The sequence below is a fragment of the Cnephaeus nilssonii genome, assembly GCF_951640355.1.
Source record: "Cnephaeus nilssonii genome assembly, chromosome: 10".
Taxonomy (NCBI): Eukaryota; Metazoa; Chordata; class Mammalia; order Chiroptera; family Vespertilionidae; genus Cnephaeus; species Cnephaeus nilssonii.
Window position 1 is genome coordinate 55,603,579 of NC_137081.1, and position 20,296 is coordinate 55,623,874.

At 38.3% G+C, this 20,296-nt stretch overlaps 1 protein-coding gene across 9 annotated transcripts in view; it reads left to right on the forward strand.

The window, feature by feature from the left end:
* The window catches only part of BAZ2B (bromodomain adjacent to zinc finger domain 2B), a 325,819-nt gene that overhangs the window by 203,443 nt on the left and 102,080 nt on the right, over positions 1 to 20,296 (forward strand). For 7 of the 9 annotated variants that reach the window (XM_079781879.1, XM_079781880.1, XM_079781881.1 and 4 more), the window contains 3 exons: positions 7,613 to 7,801; positions 12,416 to 12,583; positions 13,476 to 13,669. In XM_079781879.1, the coding sequence (XP_079638005.1) occupies positions 7,613 to 7,801; positions 12,416 to 12,583; positions 13,476 to 13,669 (551 nt within the window). The remainder of the gene's footprint in view (positions 1 to 7,612; positions 7,802 to 12,415; positions 12,584 to 13,475; positions 13,670 to 20,296) is intronic. The other 2 variants (XM_079781878.1, XM_079781883.1) reach the window with 2 other exon arrangements.

The following is a 20,296-nucleotide window of genomic DNA, read 5'->3' on the forward strand; positions in this document are numbered from 1 at the left end:
GGCCGGGTGCCTCCCAACTGCCCTCTCCTGCTGGCCATCTTGTGGTGACCATCTTGTGTCCACATGGGGGCAGGATCTTTGACCACATGGGGGCAGCTATATTGTGTGTTGCAATGATGATCAATCTGCATAGTACTCTTTTATTAGATAGGATAGAGGCCTGGTACAGGGGTGGGGGCCAGCTGGTTTGCCCTGAAGGGTGTTCTGGATCAGGTGGGGGTTCCCTTGGGGTGTGGGGTGGCCTGAGAGAGGGGCCTGTGGTGGTTTGCAGGCGGGCCACGCCCCCTGGCAACGCAAGCGGAGGCCCTGGTAGCTGGAATTTATTTTCCTTCTACAATTGAAACTTTGTAGCCTGGAGCGGAGCCAAGCCTGGGGCTTCCCTCCGAGGCCGGCAGCCATTTGTGTTGGGGTTATAATTGAAACTTTGTTGCCTTAAGCAGGTGGGTCCGGCCAGGGTGTGCGGAAAGCTTTGCTTCCCCTGTTGCCGGCAGCAACCCTGGCCTGCTCTCTCAAGCTCCATTCTGCCACCATTTGTTTGAATTTGTTTACCTTCTATAATTGAAACTTTGTAGCTTGAGTGGAGGCTTAGGCCTGGCAAGGGCAGGCGGAAAGCTTGGCTTCCTCTGTTACCTAGGAAACCTTGCTCTCTGTGGCTGTAGCCATCTTGGTTTGGGTTAATTTGCATGCTCGCTCTGATCGGATGGTGGGCATGGCTTGTGGGCGTGGCTTGTGGGTGTGTCAGAGGTATGGTCAATTTGCATATTTGTCCATTATTAGATTAGATAGATTGAAGAGCTGGCTCCACGAATGATTCAGTGCATTACTGCTGAATTGACCTGTTTAAGGAAACTGCCTCTGGTTTAATCAGGATACCACTGTTCCAACGGATGGCTCCATGGCTTGTGCCACTTCAGTCCAGTGATGTAACTGGCTCCAGGGTTGTTCTGTGCTGCCTGTTCAATCTACACCAGCAAAAAGGATACTTCATGTGCTGCAAGTCTGACAGCTTAACTTAGTTTTTAATTCTTTCCAAATCCATCTGATTGGCAGAATCTAAATTACATCCATAATTCTGGCTGCAAGAAGGACTGGAAAATGTAGTTTTTAACTGCCCAGCTTTTGCATCACAGGAAGGTACCCTAAAAGGAGGTTGGGATAAATGTTAAGTGAGCCAGTTATCTACCTATTTGAACTTATCTGGTGATAGCCACCCTTACCTCCCCACCTGTGTATTGTTATAAATTTCTGATACGTATATATTAACTTTATTCCAATTTCAACAGTTCTTTTCTTCAGAAAAATAATATTTCATTATTGCATCTAATAGCTCATGTATGCTTACTATAAATATCGTTTAGTGACTGTTCTATGTATCAATGTAAATTAAACCAAATAGAATAAATTCTTAGCTCAAAATAATACTTAATTACCACAGATAATAGTAAATATCTACTGTTTCCTTTTAAAGATTATAAATGACTTTTCAAGGACTTCATTCATTCTATATAGTACCATTAATTGTTCTTAGTATCTGACAACCTAAAAAACAATATATACCCAAAACCTCTTTTCATCTTAAACGCTTTTCTGGCTGTTGCCCTGTTTCCTGCCTTGCTTTATAGCCAAACTTTTCAAAAGGTATAGCTGCATGTGTTTTCTCCTTTTTCTTGTCTTTCATGTATATTTCAACCCACACCAAAGTCACTCCTGTCGTCATTCACTCAGCCTCTTGGCTGAATTGACACAGTTGACTACTCCTTCCTCCTTGAAAACCATTTTTGAAAAAAGTTTATATTGAACTGGCATTATTTTTTCCCTACATATTTGGTAGACTTCACCAGTGAAGTCATCTGGGCTTGGAAGGTGTTTTTTTAATTATTGTTGTTGGAAGATAGTAAACCACATGAGTTCATCTTTTTAAATATCAACATAAAACTATTCAGGTTATTTTTTTCTTCTTGAGTTAGCCTTGGTAGTTGATGTCTTTCGAGGAATTTATCCATCTTATCTATAATTGAATTTATGGGCATGAAGTTGTTATAAATAGTATCTTCTTTGAATGTCTATAGGATTAGTAGTGATGTCTTCTTTTTCTTTGTTGATAGTAGTAACTTGTGTCTTTTCTCTTTTTTCCTTTGTGACTAGAGCTTTATCAATTTTATTGACCTTTTTGGCAAACTAGCTTTGGGTTTCATTGAATTTTCACAATTTTCTGTTCCATAGGTATTGGCCCTTTGTTATTTCCTTTTGTTTTTCTGTGGGTGTGATTTCCTCTTCTTTCTTCCCAATTTCTTTAAGGGAAAGCTTAAATCACTTATTTAAGACCTTTCTCCTTTTCTCATATATCCATTTATTGTATACATTTCCCTTTTAAGTACTGTTATGTCTGTATCCCACAATTTTTTGTATGTTTTCATTTCATTATCAGTCAAAAAAATTTTTTTTATTTTCCTTTGTGAATTTTTTGACTGATGGGTTGTGTAGAAGTCAGTAACTTAGCATTTAAATTTTTATTAATGTCCATTTTGGTTACATTGTGGTAAAAAACATACTGATGATCATCTGTGCTCCGTGTTTTGTCTCCTCACTGCTGCTCTGTCAGTCTGGCCTCCTGTGGCTCTCCTTTGTGCCGGTGACAATTGTTGGGACAGCCAAGAACTTAGGCAGAGATGAGTCTCCTTCTCCCTGTGGTTTGCTTGCTTCTAAGATTACCCTCTAATTTCCAGTTGCCCTGCCAGCTTTGGACTCTGCCCTCGGACACTTCAGGCTTTCTGTTGTCTAAGCCAATCATGATGAAGGAATTCATTCATTTAAGAAACACATTAAATTCAATAGATCTGCTGTGTGTAGCCCTGTCTTTCAAGAGCAGATTTCTCTGTGTTCTCTGCTGGCTATTTGCCATGCCCCTGGGGACCTTCCTCATTCATGCACAGTATACTTATAGCTAGCTATTTGGGTGGTTGAAGCTCTGAATTGGGGTCTCATTCTTTTTGTGATTTGCTCACTGCCAGGATTTCCCCTTTAAATTTTCTGATGTTTTTTTCAGTCCTGGATTCTGACCACTGGCCTCTTTAGTTGATAAGGCTGCTCCTTTTCTTCCACTGTTTTTTGTGGTCATAGCTGTGAGGTTTAGGCAGCATTATCAGATCAACACACCACAAAGTCCCACTTTTTACTCCTTCTCATTACCATTTTTCCAGATTAAACTTTCCTCTGGCTTTTCTCTATTTTTTGATGCCTTCTCATATCTTTAGTTTTGTTGTTGTTTTAAATTCAGACTTTACCATTATCCTCTGTGGGTGATTCAAGCAACCACTTCCCTACTACTCCACCATTATCTGAAGTTGTCCCTTCCCTCCCCGCCCCCCCAAAATACAAAAAAAACCCAAATAATTTTCTTTTAAAAAATTTTCATCTAGGACTTCATGGGAAGCATGTGACCCAATCTGCCAGTCCAAACATCATATCTCCCAAACAATAGTGATTGGTTAAGCCTTAACCGTTAAGGAATGGTCACATGATGCAAATCAGTCTAATGAAAGACTAAGAGATGCCATTCTGGAATTTTTACTCCCACAAACCTGGGAGAAGGCCTGTCTGAGGATGTTGAGCCCAGAGAAGAAAGAGAAATTTGGTTCTGGCAAACTTTCAATCAGACTTTTCCAAAAGCTTTTGTATTATGTAAGCCAGTACATTCATCTTTTTACTAATTTTGAATTTGGTGTTTTGATCAACCTAACTAATACACCCTCCATGATCTAATCCCTGTCTACTTCAAATTTATGTGGAACTGTTCTCACTTTGTTCTGTTACCTTTTGCCTCCCTGACTGACCTTTAGCTTCTTTAGATACAAACATTCTTTCCCAACTAAGGATCTCAGACATGCTCTCCCTCTGTAAGTTCTTCCTAAGCTGATTCTTCCTTATGTTCAGTTTCAGACATTAATTAGAGAAGTCTCCACTGTTATCTGTTTTTGCACCTAGTAATTTCATTCATTGTAATCTTCACAATTTATAATTATACAGTTGGTGGTGTTTGTTTATTTGTCTATTCATCTGCATTTAAAGAGCAGGGACCATATCTATTTCCTTTTATCATTGTATCTTCAATAAGTGCCTGGCACAAAAATAAATGCCCAGGAAACAATTGTTGAAGAAAGGAAAGGAAGAAGAGATGAACTTGCAGGACTAAGACTTAAAAATTAGATGATAAATGAACTCTAATAAAGTTTTTTAGGCCATTATATAGCTTTGCTCTGGAGGTAACAAATGACAACTTCCTGGTTGAATCGAAGGCCTTTGGAATCAGTCCCAGGGATATGCCTCTTCTGCTCTTAATGAGTAGTGAATTGATTCATTCATCAGATATTTATTGAATGTTTATTATGTATGAGACACTTCTTTAGGTATTTGGGATCTATTACTTAGTCCTGTATATGACAGTACCAGTTTACAATATTGAAATACTAACTTGTTTTATACACTGTGGTATAAAAAGTAGTCATACTATTTAAATTATGGTCAAATCATGAGGTCCAGGAGGTCAAGGATTATTTCTTGTTCCTCCTTATATACCAATTACTAAACATAGCACCTGATATTTAATAGGTAGATTCATGAAATGTCTGAATTACTGAACCTGTTGAATACATAACAATAATTCTGGAAGATTTTTACATGGAATCAGTATCTGTGTTTTTTAAAAGATGGTAGAAAAACAATACTAAAATTACATACAGTGTTTCAGAGCCTTTAAATAAGAAAATTTTTTTTTGTATTACTGACTTTATAGATTCTAGCTAAAAAGGCAAAATATACTCAAAATTGTGAGATGTAGTATGAAATTATTTCCCTTCTGTTGTGCAGTTCTATCCATATATAGCAGAGAAAGTCTCTAATGTGTATTTTTGACAATGCATGGCATCACTATAATTATTATGTGGTCCTCGTCTTCTTTACTAATCACCAACAAGGAATAGTCCCTATACTGTAGATTCCACTGCCACTCAGGTGCTTTCTATGCTTTAACTGTCTTCATCATGAATTTTGTAAGAAAGAATAACGAAGTAGAGTAAGGGTGCCTCTTTGTAATGTTGTCAGCTACAGATGTAATTTTGTATACAGGACTATACTTATTTTTTTATTTACATTTATGGTAAATAAACTTATATTTTGTTAAAATTGTCTACTCAGTTCCTTCTAAGATGTCACTCTTTTTAGTGTTAAAAAAAGAACTTTTGTTATCAAATCTGTATGATTAGTTTTTAATTATTGCTGCAATTAGGTATTGCTCATGTTTTCTGTCTATGAGTCTCCAAGGTTTAGCTCATTTATTTCTTCACAATACAATTAACGTTTTAACTATGCATCTAAGAATGCTACTTACTGCCAATTCATTAGCTGTTGTAGAAGAATTTCTATAAGTTTCTGACCCTTTATAATTTCAGTCTGTTATGAATTTTTATATTTTGTGTAGCTTTGACTTTAACCCTCATTTCTTTATGTTAAATCACTGCTATATATATAACAAATATAATTAAGAATTATTCTTTTTAAAAATGTAAATGACAAATGATTTTAAAATCCCCAAACTAGATTGTTCAATTCAGCTTGCTTATCAAGAAAAATGACGTGGAAGAAGCTGTAACTGATCGTAGTATGTTTTTAAATAAAACATTTGATTAAGGACATCAGATTCAGGAAGTTGAATTGATTGGTGAGAACCAGGGACTTTATATGCAGTCACATCTGAAACTAAATACTGGTTCTTAACATTACAGGCTCATTTTTCTTTTTTTAGAGATTCTAGCTGGATTTTTGAGAATTTGCTAAACATACAGTCTCTCTGTCTCTCTCTCTCTGTCTCTCTCTCTCTGTCTCTCTCTCTCTCTCTCTCTCTCCCTCCCTCCCTCCCTCCCTCCCTCCCTCTCTCCCTCCCTCCCTCCCTCCCTCTCTTTCCCTCTCTCTCCCCCTCTCTCCCTCTCTCTTCCTCTCTCTCTCTTTCTCTTTCTTGAGGCCTATCACAGCTCTTGAAGGTTGTGATATTTGAGTAACCTTTTTTCCCAGTAGCATGCCCTGTTTTGTTTTAACTCAACTTCAATGCTAATGCAGTCTGAAACTCTGATAACACATAAGTATCAAATTCACAGATTTTCTGTATAGGCTTTGATGAACAAAAACAAAGATTGGCTAACTTAGAAAAGATACCCAAGTCTGTGTCCTTCCCTTGTCCTCCCCTCTGACAGTTCCTCTGTGGGCCTTCATCATAAAGATACTTGGAGGATCTTCCCTGTGGGATCTGCTCAGTGCTTTGTTATAGTGGAACCTTGACCCCCAATCACAACTTTTTATCTTACAGGATGATGTGAGGCATACTTGTGACTTGATACAATTTATTTAAATCTTACTACTTCAATAAAAAATATAGTGTTATTTCAGTACAGTGTTATTTCAGGGCATATCGTTGCCTTTTGATGACTTCCTCTTGGTTTTCAAAGAATAAAAAAGCAAAGAGAAGAGATACCTTTAATAGCTAAATGTTAAAAAAATAATTACTTTTAATACATTGACTTCAAACATATTGTGTTAAAACTACTTACATTCAACTGCAGAGCCAGGTCTGATATAAACAGCAGATAGTAAGAAAACCGTATTCTTATTTTAACACAGAATACAGTACCTTTCACACAGTAAATTCTTAAAATAGCCTGGAGTGTGGTGTTTGATATTGTTTTCTTAGTATCAAGCCAGGGAAAGTTAATTGTTTCCTAGAAGTAAAAGGAAGATTTCCAAGTATTAACAGATTTTCTGCCAACTCCCTGCAAAGTATGAAAAAAAGGTCGTGTATTTGATTGTATAACACCCCAAACTGGAATTATGACACTTACTACTAGATTCTCTTTAGGGTAAAAGTGGAGATTGAAGGTCACACATTAGAATTGAATATGATATTTATATCACAAAGTTGATAGACGCCCTTGGGTGCATTTAGAAATAATCTTAAGAAGTTTATTCATTAAATCTTCATGTTGTATTCTACATTGCTTTATCAGGCTAGAATATAATCCCCTTTTTGGTATCAAAGAAGTATTGGATAGAGAACATGGCTTTAGTTCTGGCACATGGAAACTAAAATCTCTTTGCCTAGTTGTATAATTTGAGTAAGGACTTGGTGACAGATTCTGGACTTATTTCTTTGGTTTTGAACCTTATATTAATAAGATGTTTTTATTTTCCTTATGAGTGAAAACATTTTAATACTATATTAATGTGCATTTATTAACAGAAAGTTCACTCACTTCTGCAGGTCAAACCACTATAACTAGTGAAAATGATTTGCTGAAAGCATAATTTCTCAAATTCAAAGTAAATAAGGTTATATCATTTATTTTAATTATATTTACTTGAGTACTTTCATGTTGTAGAAACATCTTATTCTGTAACACCTTATTCATCTTATTGATGAATAGAAATGCAAAAGAAAATGCAAGATACTAGTAAAAATATAATAAATAAGAAAGTATAAAATTTTATCTAATTTATGAATGCTAAAATCAGATAAATCTCATCTGTTGTTATAGTACAACTTTAAGTGTGTTCTTTTCCCTCCCAGGACATTTATTCAGAGCAGCTGGGGATCAACCGTTTAACCTGTCCACAGTGTCGAGTGCCTTCCCAATGGTCAGCCACCCAGTCTTTGGTCTACATTCAGCCAGCTCAGGGCATTCAGAATTTGGTGGTTTGGGGACACTTGGTACACCCACAGCCTTAGCCGCACATCCCCAACTAGCATCTTTTCCAGGTAAACATCTGTTACAAACAGTGTTCAAGGAAAGAAGGAAAGCTTGAAAATGTTCAAGCCGTAATTTATTAAATTGAACAAAAAGAAATAGTCTAATGCCTGGTATATTAAAACTCTTGTGCAAGAATTTGCTCAGTCCTATTTATCATGCGCAAAAAAAAACACAACACTATGTGTGCTATGTGGCAATGCAGTTAGATACTTAAGGGTTTAGCCAGGGAAATAGGCATCTGCACCAAAAGTGAATAATTAAGCCAAGTTTTCCTCGTGTTTTTGATGAATTTTTTTCTCAGCTTTGATGTAAAAAAATACCTCATACTGGAAAACTAAAGTCTAGTGCTTATAATAAACATCTCTGGACTGTTATTTTGAGTTCTCACTTCTCTGTACTTTGTCAGGAAGATGAGCTTGGCTCTTGAATTTCTATATATTCTTTTATAATCAATCAAAACAACTCTAGATTTGCACCACATATGTGGCAGCAAGACCAGAATTATCCCAAATTCTACAGATTATGAGAATTTAGGAAGACACCAAATAAAGTTTAACTTACACAAACATGCTATAATTTGTCTTGTTATATTATTTTGAAAGACTAAACTTTAAGTATTTCCAGTGATTAATTTTACTTTAATAAATTTTAGTAAGGGTTGTTTAAAAATTAGCATAAATATAAACACAAATTAACCGGAATTTAAATCTGGTTTTGCTGTGTTTTAGCTGTGTGACTTTGAACAAGTAATCTGACCTCTCAGCCATAGTTTCCTCATCCAAGACATGAGGTTATCATCATAATAGTACCCATGAAAATGAAAGCAGATAAGCCATGTTAGTGCTGAGTGAAGCATTTGGCACACATAATCCATACATAATTAGTAATTATCATTAGTATTTTCTCTTGCCCACTTTAATGGGTAATAAATTGTGAAGTGCTTCTATATATATGATGGAAAGATGGTTAACTGTATATTTCAAGTACTGTCTTTTGAATCATATTCCTTTCATTCAGTTGTCTGGAAGAGGGAATTGTGGGGAGGGGTAATGTGAGTAAAAAGTTAAAGTCTTAAACTAAGTCTTAACATTTGTTTAAAAAATACTAATAGAAATTTAATTCAGTCAGTTTCTACAATGGTTGTTTAGCAAGATAAGCATTCAACAGATATTTTCTGAAATATAGGATTGCTGAATAAAAATCAAAATAGGTGATATTAATATAGATAGTTACTGATACCTTAAATTTGTTTGTTTCATGGTTTATTGGAGTATTGCTTTTGAGCATTTTTAAAAGAATAATGTAATTACTCTATTATTAAAATCCAATACCTTCTGCACTGGAATGATGATTAACAAGTCTAAAGAATTACTTCTCTGGACTTCAACCATGCTAATACTTCCCACTGTACAGAAAAAAATTAATTCCCCTAACCTACATAAACTTTTCATTAATTTAGTATGTTCTGTGCACTAGGCCAAGCAGTTTGAAGTACACTACCATAGTATATGTTATGTTGTTTATAGTTTTTAGGAGATGGATTAACAAATAATTATAAGACACAGTCTTTAATGATGAAAGTATGACTGTAGAAGAATACTATTTTGCCAAATGAACAGAGACTATGCTTAGTTATAGAAGACATGTTTAACCTTTTGCACTCGGATGTCGAGTGCAAATTACTCTTTGAATGTATCAATAATCTTAAATATAAAAAAAATACAAATAAACAAGTTTGTATGAAAAGAAACTCCAGTTTTTTATTCTACTGCCGCGCTTTGTAAAATCTGGGGTATTTAAAAAATTAAATCCCGAGTAGAATAAAGGAATCGAGAAAAAAGCAAGCGAGTGCAAAGGGTTAAGTTGTAGGTTTGATATAATAACAAATTTAAATTCTCTATAGTTGGCTTTATTCAAAAGGCTAATCAAAATGCCAAATTTTTTAAATGACCTAATAAATGAAGACACACAGGGAAGGAATTACTAGGAATTTTTAATGAGTAAGAATTTATTTTTAAATTTTTATGGACATGTAGATTATTCTGCATTTCAAATGATTAAATCAACAGGTGCAGTATTTAATGGACATTAGTATAATAAAATTGTTTTTATTTAATATTGAAATTGTATTTCATGGTAATTTCTTTAAAATATACAGTTTTGGGTTATTATATTTTTATTTTATATTCCCATGAATTTTGTGAAGTACCTGGCTCTCATGTATGAAAGATTTTAAAATTTTACTATATCTTCTAGGTTCTAATTGAGATTTAGCATAGCCTCTGAAATATTGGACTCTTTCAGTTGAATATGATTAATGAATGTTGCTGTATGCTGTTACCTCCTTTGAATACATTTAGAAATCATGTACTGGTTTATGTAATCCTTATTTTGTACATAACACGTTATAAACAAGCTAGTTTGTGACTAAATTTTTTTTTATTTTCTTCAATTTGGAAGATAAATAGCTGTTACTTAACAAAAAATTGTTACTTTTTATGAAATATTAGACATCTGTACAGTTTGTAATCAGCAGCCCTATAATTTTTATCTTTTTATTCGATTGACCTTATTTACTTGTTTTTTTACTTGCGGTATCAGCTTATTTATTACACACATTTTCCAGTTGTCTTTTTTTCTAGTCCCTATTGTGTACTATTGACATTCTAAAGTACATTTTTGTGTTTTTCCTCAGTTTATGTCTAAATATTCGAATCTTACTACACTTTGATTACCTTACCAATTTTCTGGTTGTTTACAAAGTCTATACATTCAACTGTAATGTTTTAATTATAGACTCTATATTAAATAATATAAATATCTTTGGAAAACCTCAGTCCCTTTTTGTCAGCTATGTGGAACCTGGTTTTCAAATAACAATAGATTCCAACTGTGCTGATATAAGCCCAAAATACATAGTTTTTCTTCCTATCTAAATACACTTCTTTCATCTAAACAGTGGATAAATGATTAATGCCTTTGTGTAGTTATTCTTGGTTGAGTTCCCATCATTCAGGCCCTGCTGAATATACATTGGTGTCATTTCACCAGCAGCGCCTTCCTGCCTTCCCGCAGTGCAGAAGAATAGCTTTTGCAGATTTTTGCTTATACTGGTTTTTTTTTTTTTTTTTTAGACCTTTCAGAATGGTAGCCACCGTGAACATGTCACTTTTTTTTTTTTTTAAAGCAGGGTTGCCATTAGATAATGAAGGTGCACATCACTTTACATCCTATTTTTAATGGAGAGTGATATTCTTAGAAACGCTTTAAAGACCATATAATATAGTATACTGGCAATATTGAAAATTTCTCATGCTGTATTGTTGAGATTTTTCCCTCTAATTTCTTTATGGATGTTATAATCGAGGAAAAATATTTGCATATATCTTGGAAAATTAGCCTCGGAGGTTGTAACTAATTTGGTTATCTAGCAGATTAGTTAATTGGAAAAGATTGTTTCTAAAATTTTAGAAGGGGTAATACAAGACTTTCCTTTGGATTATTTTCAAATATTTTCTTAATCTTTACCCTTCCTTGAAAAACGTATTCTATAAAATTTGGCTTCTCTCCGTTTTTAGAAGTTTTAACTGAAAACATTTAAACATTTAAATTACATTTTTGGTGACTTTCTACATTTAGTCATTTTGCAGTGATAAAACAATCATTATTATTCGTAACTTATGAGAGGAAATATTGCCAAAGTTTACGATTTTTTTTTCATTAACTTTAAGGGGAGAAACTTTATAAATCTTTTATATTTTAATATGACTTACTTATTTTGAGATCTTCTTTGAGCTCTTTTTATTTTTAGCTCCCCCACCCGCACCCCCACCCCCCCAAAAAAGAAAAGAAAGAATAAGGCTTATTGATTTTACTGTCTTTATGTTTCTGTTTGAGTATAGAACTTTTTCTTTCAAAAATGCATTTGAGGTATACTGGATAACAACAGTCTTTGTATTACTATTTAAACAACCTGATTTATCAGAGCCATATCTATGATGTATATAATTTGAGGAAATTTTTAACACTAATCTTAAATCCTAAGGCATTAAAATAGGTTGGTATGGTATTAAATATTTTTTTCTTTTACTATGGTAAAAGTCATCAGAGTCAAATAAATCTTTAATATTCCAAGTTTTCCATTTTATTTTTAAAACCTTTGTTCTTTATAAACTTGAACTCAAGGAGGCTGTTGAGCGAAGATTCCTGGATGCTATCTTTTTGTTTTTTTCTTAATATATTTTTATTGATTTCAGAGAGGGAGGAAGAGGGAGAGAGAGAGAGGGAAACATCAATGATGAGAGAGAATCGTTGATCGTCTGTCTCCTGCACATCCCATACTGGGGATTGAGCCAGCAACCCCGGGCATGTGCCCTGATCGGGAATCGAACCGTGACCTCCTGGTTTACAGGTCAATGCTCAACCACTGGATACTATCTTAATGAGAGGAATAATGAGTGTATAACTTCTAATTAGCAAACTTTCAGTTAGAAAGATTCAGTAATTTTGTTCCAAGTTGAAACTTAACCATTTTTTAGGAATAAAATATAAAAAGCATTGTTACATTAACTAGAAAGTTAATTCAGATATTTTTGCTTGTCTGTTTGGTGTTTGGTTTTGAGGTGCAGAATGGTGGCGAACAGCAGATGTTCATACTCGTTCAGGGGCAGCCTTCTTTCCACCGTTACTGGGAATTCCACCACTGTTTGCTCCTCCAGCCCAGAATCATGATTCTTCTTCATTCCATTCAAGGACTGCAGGAAAAAGTAATCGAAATGGTCCTGAAAAAGGTATTAACTTAAATGAAGTATTTAAAACCCTCTGTTTCAATATGTATTATCAGTAGAGTTCAAGTTTAATAATATTTATAAAGCATTGTGCTGGACACTTTCACATTGCATTGCTTAATTCTTATAATAACTGTTCGGGATTGGAAATATTCTCATTTTGCCACCAACATTAAATACCATTTAGTGTTTGTTTGTTTTTTGCAAACAAGGTTAAATAAATTATTTAAGGAAATATTGCTTACAGATTGATGTAGCATAGCAGGATTTGAACCCTTGTCTTCTAACTCCAAACTCTGCAGCTTTTGCCTCGGTATCTCACTAGCTTTATTATGTAACCCACTATAATATTTACTTCTGTAATTAAGCTTTAAGTTGATTAAAACTAATATCCTAGTATTCTTCTTTTTTAATGATTATTAGCATTTCTGTTGTTCATGATTGTTAGATTATCATTTGCAAATTATAATAACATTTTAGATGGTTTATTATTATCTTTCTTTTTGCTTGAGGTAGTATTTGGGGGAGTTTGCTCTGAAAGGATGAGTGTTTGCATTTAATTATCTTTCTTAATGTTTTAAAAAAATTGAAGTGAAAATCACATAAATGTAAAATTAACCATTTTAAAGTGAATAATTCAGTGGCACTTAATGCATTCACATCATTGTGCAACCATCACCTCCATGTAATTTCAAAACATTTTCATCATCCCAAAAGGATTTATGCGTTGTGAATATCTCATAGATCTTATCATACAAGTTGAGACCTTTTGTGTCTGGCGCTTTCACTTTGCATTATGTTTTCAAGAATCATCACATTATAGCATATAGCATTACTTCATTCTTTTATGTGGTTGAATGAATTCTATTGTATAAACATCTTTTTTCCCCCCAAGGTGTAAATGGGTCAATAAATGGAAACAGTACTTCATCTGTGTCTGGTATCAACACATCTGTACTATCCACTACTGCTTCCAGTTCCGTTGGACAAACTAAAAGTATAAGCTCAGGTGGAGGAAATCGAAAATGTAATCAGGATCAAAACAAAAACCAGCCTTTGGATGCTAAAGCTGACAAAATCAAGGATAAAGTAAGTTATTCTTTGAAGGACAAATTTATAACGGATCTATATGTAGCATTCCAAAGGTCAAACCACCTTTGTCTATGGAATAATTTATTATGAGTTACCAAGATCTATTTTTGTGGATATTTATTTTTATGGTGTGGTACTAATATCATGTATCTTAAAAATTAAAACTGTCAGCACCAGTAAATAATGAAAATAATAATAATAGATAAGATTTATTGAGAACATACCAGCTCTGCACAAATTGCTTTGCATGTAATATCTATTTCAATCCTCCCCATACCTCTAATGAGGTAGGTACTATTATTAAAATGGGGAAACACAGCCCTAAAATAGTGGGTCAGTTAGTGGTCAGGATTTGAAGTCAGGCAGGTTGACTCCAGAGCCCATGCTTTAGGAAACCAAAAGCAAATAAGAAAAGCTTTTTTAATAGTAATTTTCAAATATAGAGTGGACAGGATAGCATAATAATCTTATGTACCCATTATCCAGGCTCAGTAATTATCACCTTGAGGCCAACTTTATTTTGCTATGTCCCCAGCTGTACAGATAATCAATTTAATGCCTCTCAGTTCTAAATTCACCCTCTTCTTAAAGGTTTGATTGATTGATTTCAGAGAGGAAAGGAGAGAGAGATAGAAACATCAGTGATGAGAGAGAATCATTGATCGGCTGTCTCTTACACACCCCTTACTGGGTATCACGCCGCAACCTGGGTTCGTGCCCTGACCGGAAATCGAACGGTGACTAACTGGCTCATAGGTCAAAGCTCAACCACAGATTCACACCAGCCAGGCCGCTTTCTGTTGTTTTGACAGTTGGCACAATGTTAAATCATGTTAGAAGGGGGTCCCAGAGAAACCCTGGAATGGAAGGGTTTTCTGTTCCTGGTTCCAGTGTTTTCTTCTTGTTCTTATGCTGTGGCTGCTGGTTGTATGTAGGAGACTAATCAGTGCACATCATATAGTGAGTTTCACTGGCATCCCAGCAGACAGCTCATTCCGTAGACCCCCCATTGTCGGCCTGTGGTTTCATTTTCTGCGGTTCCATTTACTTGTGGTCAGCCACCATCTGAAAATATTAAATGGAAAATCACAGAAATAAAACATTCATAAGTGTTAAATTGCGTGCTGTTCTGAGTAGTATGATGAAATCTCGCACCGTCTCACTTCATCCCCCCTGGGATGTGAATTACTCCTTTGCCCAGTGTATCCAGGCTGTATACGCTTACCTACCTGTTAGTCACTGGGTGTCCATCTCGGTTATCAAATTGATTGTTATGGTATTGCAGTGCCTGTGCTCAAGTAACCTTTATGTTACTTAATAATGATCCCAAAGTGCAAGAGTAGTGATGCTGACAATTTGGATATACCAAAGAGAAGCTGTAAAGTGCTTTCTTTAAGTGAAAAGGTGAAAGGTCTTGACATAAAAAATGAAAAAAAAAAAAAAGTATCCTGAAGTTGCTAAGATCTATAGTAAAATGAATCTTTTATTAGTGAAATTGTGAAGCAAGACAAAGAAATTTGTGCTAGTTTTGCTCTTGTACTTTAACTGTAAAAGTTATGGCCATAGCGTGTGACAAGTGCTTAGTTAAGATAGAAAAGACATTAAATTATTTGGTGGAAGACCTGAACAGAAAATGTGGTCCAATTGACAGCAGTGTGTTGTACCAGATGTCGAACCTATACAGAGACTTCAGCAAGGGATCCCCTGAAATGAGTGACACCAAGCCATATATTGCAAGTAAGGAATGGTTACACAGATTCAAGAATAGGTTTGGACTGAAAAATATAAAATTATTGGAGAGAGAGAGAGAGAGAGAGAAAGAGAGAACACATTCGCATATTATAATTGATCTACTTTATTATTAGTTACTAGAGGCCTAGTGCACAAATTCATGCAAGGGTGGGGTCCCTCAGGGTGGCCTTCAGAGATTAGGCCCCAGCTCGCGCCCCCAGCCTCACAGCCCCACAGCCCCGCCTGGCACCCCACCTTAGCCTGGTGCCGCCCCCTCACTTGCTCCACCATCCCGCCTACAGGGCGATCAATCGGGGCCAAGCCCCCCGCCTGGCTCCCTCAGCACCTGGAAGCCGGGTGGCAGCTCCACCCCCCACCGCCGCTGCTGGTCACAGTCTTTGGGGTGATTGGCGGGGCAATCAGGCCCCTGCTTGCACCTGCCTTGATCTGGCGCCACCCGCTCACCTGCTCCACCATCCTGCCCTGGTCCCGCACTTGTCGGGGTCCATCAGGGCCAGCAGCACCTCCACTGCCACCTGCTGCCAGCGCCACATCACCGACATCCTCCATGTTCCATGCTGCCCCCTGGTGGTCAGCGCACATCATAGCAAGCGGTTGAACTCCCAGTCAAATGACTGCCCAAGGGGGCAATTTGCATATTAGGCTTTTATTATATAGGATTGTTGATAATCTCTTAATGTGCCTTAACTTATAAATTTTATCATAGTTATGTATATATAGGAAAAAACATAGTATATATAGGGTTCAGTGCTATCTGTGGTTTTAGTCATCCATCCACTGGGGGTTGGATCATATCCCATGTGGATAAGGGAGGACCACTGTAGTACATTTTGGGGAATGCCACTGGCTGGCTTTCCAACTAATTTTACTGGTGCCCCAGCTAGCAGGTTCCCAGCAATTTTTTTTTGGCATTCACTTTCACCTGTGATACCTCAGTGAGCTCCTCTGCCATCCAATGGGCAACAGCCACATCCTCTCCAACAGAGGTTGAAGCTAAGTCTTAGGTAATGAGGACTTGGAGGAGTGAGGCCCTCTTCCAAGTTTATCTTAGAGTAGTCTACCATAGCCCTACAGGAAGTGGTAATTCCATTCATTTTCTATCCCAGTATTCTTTTTTTTAATTTTTATTTATTGATTTTAGATAGAGAGAGAAACATTGATTTGTTGTTCCATTTGTTTATGCATTCATTAGTTGCTTCTTGTATGTGCCCTTACCAGAGATTGAACCCCAACCTGGGCGTATCAGGACAATGCTCTAACCAACTGAGCTACCCAGCCAGGGCCTATTCCAGTATTCTTTTTCCCCTCATAGTAGTTCATCTTCTGTTACTAATTCTTTATGATAAAATTTCCCTGTTCAAGTTGCTAATGTGGTTCTGCCTCCTGACTAGACCTTATCTATACTAATAAAAGGTTAATATGCTAATTAGACCAGGTCAACCAGACATCTTCCAGACATTGACTTCCTTCTGGACAAAGCCATGGTGGCAGGGGCCAAGGCAGAGGTGGTTAGGGGCGAGATCAGGCCAGCACAGGGAGCAAGCAGTTAGGGGCGAGATCAGGCCTGCAGGGGAGCAAGCATTAGGGGGAGATCAGGCTGGCAGGGGAGCAAGCAGTTAGGGGGCGATCAGGCCGTTATGGGGAGAGCAAGCAGTTAGGGGGTGATCAGACTGGCGTGGGGGAGCAAGCAGTTAGGGGCAAGATCAGGCCAGCAGGGAGCAAGCAGTTAGGGGGTGATCATCCTGGCTCAGGGGAGCAAGCAGTTAGGGGGCGATCAGGCCGTTAATGGGGAACAAGCAGTTAGGTGCGAGATCAGGTCGGCACGAGGGAGAAAGCAGTTAGGGGGCAATCAGGCTGGCACGGGGGAGCAAGCAGTTAGGGGGCGATCAGGCCGGCAGGGGAGGGCAGTTGGGGGCGATCAGGTCGGCATGGGGGAGCAAATAGTTAGGGGCATGATCAGGCCGGCGGGGGAGCCGTTGGGGGCGAGATCAGGCAGGTAGGCAGGCAGAGGTGGTTAGGGGCGATCAGGCCAGCAGGGGTGCAGTTAGGGGCAATCAGGCCAGCAGGGGAGCAGTTAGGCGTGATCAGGCAGGCAGGCAGAGACAGTTAGGGGTAATCAGGCAGGCAGGCAGAGTGGTTAGGGGTGATAAGGCTGGCAGGGGAGCAGTCAGGGGCAACCAGGCAGACAGGGGCGCAGTTAGGGGTGATCAGGTCAGCAGGGGAGCAGTTAGGTGCATCAGGCTGGCAGGCAGAGTGGTTAGGGGCGATCAGGCAGGTGGGGGGCGCAGTTAGGGGCGATCAGACCAGCAGGGGAGCAGTTAGGGGTGATCAGGCAGGCAGGCAGAGGCAGTTAGGGGCGATCAGGCAGAGTGGTTAGGGGTGATCAGGTTGGCAGGGGAGCAGTTAGATGCATCAGGCTGGCAGGCAGGCGAGTGGATAGGAGCCAGTGGTCCTGGATTGTGTGAGGGATGTCCGACTGCCAGTTTGGATCGGGCCTAAACCGGCAGTCGGACATCCCCTGAGGGGTCCTGGATTAGAGAGGGTGCAGGCTGGGCTGAGGGACCCTCCCCCTCACCCCATGCATGAATTTCATGCACCGGCCTCTAGTTTTTTTTTTTTTTTAAATAAATCTTTATTGTTCAGATTATTACAGTTCCTCTTTTTTCCCCCCATAGCTCCCCTCCACCCAGTTCCCACTCCACCCTCTGCCCTTACCGCCCCCCACTGTCCTCATCCATAGGTGTATGATTTTTGTCCAGTCTCTTCCCGCACCCCCCACACCCCTTTCCCCCTGAGAATTGTCAGTCCACTCCCTTTCTATGACCCTGATTCTATTATATTCACCAGTTCATTCTGTTCATCAGATTTTTTATTCACTTAAAATTTAGATTCACTTGTTGATAGATATGTATTTGTTGTTCATAATTTTTATCTTTACCTTTTTCTTCTTCTTCCTCTTCTTAAAGAATACCTTTCAGCATTTCATATAATACTGGTTTGATGAACTCCTTTAGCTTTTTCTTATCTGTGAAGCTCTTTAACTGACCTTCAATTCTGAATGATAGCTTTGCTAGGTAGAGTAATCTTGGTTGTAGGTTCTTGCTATTCATCACTTTGAATATTTCTTGCCACTCCCTTCTGGCCTGCATAGTTTCTGTTGAGAAATCAGCTGACAGTCGTATGGGTACTCCCTTGCAAGTAACTAAATGTTTTTCTCTTGCTGCTTTTAATATTCTCTCTTTGTCTTTTGCTCTTGGCATTTTAATTATGATGTGTCTTGGTGTGGTCCTCTTTGGATCCCTTTTGTTCAGGGTTCTCTGCACTTCCTGGACTTGTAAGTCTATTTTTTTCACCAGGTGGGGGAAGTTTTCTGTCATTATTTCTTCAAATAGGTTTTCAATATCTTGCTCTCTCTCTTCTTCTGGCACCCCTATAATTCAGATGTTGGTCACTTGAAGTTGTCCCAGAGGCTCCTTACACTATCTTCATATTTTTTGATTCTTTTTGCTTTTTGCTTTTCCAGTTGGGTGTTTTTTGCTTCTTTGTATTTCAAATCTTTGACTTGATTCTTGCGATCCTCTAGTCCAGTGATGGGCAACCTTTTGAGCTTGGTGTGTCAAACTTCGCCAAAAAACTGAGCATAACTCGGGTAGTGTGTCACTTTGAGGAAAAAACTAACTCCAAGACTCTAGTCGCAAATGTTTCATCCTCAGGAGCAGCAAATGTTTCATCCTTGGCATGCGGCTGCCTCAGCCGCCTCAGCGGCCGCATGTCATCAGAAATGGCTACACGTGTCAGTCTTGACAGGCATGTCATAGGTTCGCCATCACTGCTCTAGTCTGCTGTTGGATCTTTGTATATTATTTTTTATTTCAGTCAGTGTATGCTTAATTTCTAGTTGGTTCTTTTTCATATCCTCGAGGGTCTCACTAAATTTATCGGTGGTTTCTAGAAGATTCTTGAAAAACCTTATAACCGTGGTTTTGAACTCTATATCCAGTAGTTTGCTTTCCTTCATTTCTGTCATTTGTGACCTGTTTCTTTGTCTCTGCATTTTGGCTGCCTCCCTGTGTTGATAGAGTGGCTTTGTGTGCTAGGTGTCCTATAGGACCCAGTGGCTCAGCCTCCCCAATTACCTGAGGTGGACACTCTTGATGCACCCCTTTGTGGGCTGGGTGTACAGTCTTGTTGTAGTTAAGCCTTGATTGTTGTTGGTATCACTGGGTGGAATTGACCTCCAGGCCTATTGGCTTTGAGGATCAGTTGTGTCTAAGATGGGAGAACTTCTGTGCTAGAGACACCCTTATGGGGCAAGACATGCTTCAGTGGGGGCTTTGGTGCTCACTGAGTCTGCCCCTTGAGTGTGTCTTTTATGGATCTGAGGAGTTATAATCTGGATGGTCCCACTCTGATCCCTGAGTACACTGGCTCTTGTATCTCCAAGGAGGTGCCAATTTAGCCTCTGCCTGGGGCCACCCAGCAGGAGTTACGGAGAGATCTGCAGATTCCTCTTCTTTGTTTGGGGTTTGGAGGTACCCAGATGAGGCCCAACTGTGAAGCAATGCAAACTGCTGTGGGGCCTTGGGCCTTATTTTGGAAGTTCTGGGGCTCTCTGACCCAGCTGCAGTTTGTTAGGTAATTTTAGATTGCAAAGGGCCAGGCCATTCATATGCCAAAGCCTCTGCGCACAGCTTGGGTGGGGCAGGGTCTCAGGGAATCAACAGGGCAGAGCAAACAGCTATGGCTGATCCTCAACCCTTCCCTAAGAGGCCCCTGGGTCTCAGTGTCCCGCGGTAATCGCTGCAAGCACCTCTAAGAGAAAGCCGCCCTCGATTTCCGCCCGAAGCCAGACAGTCCAGTTTCTCCAGGTAT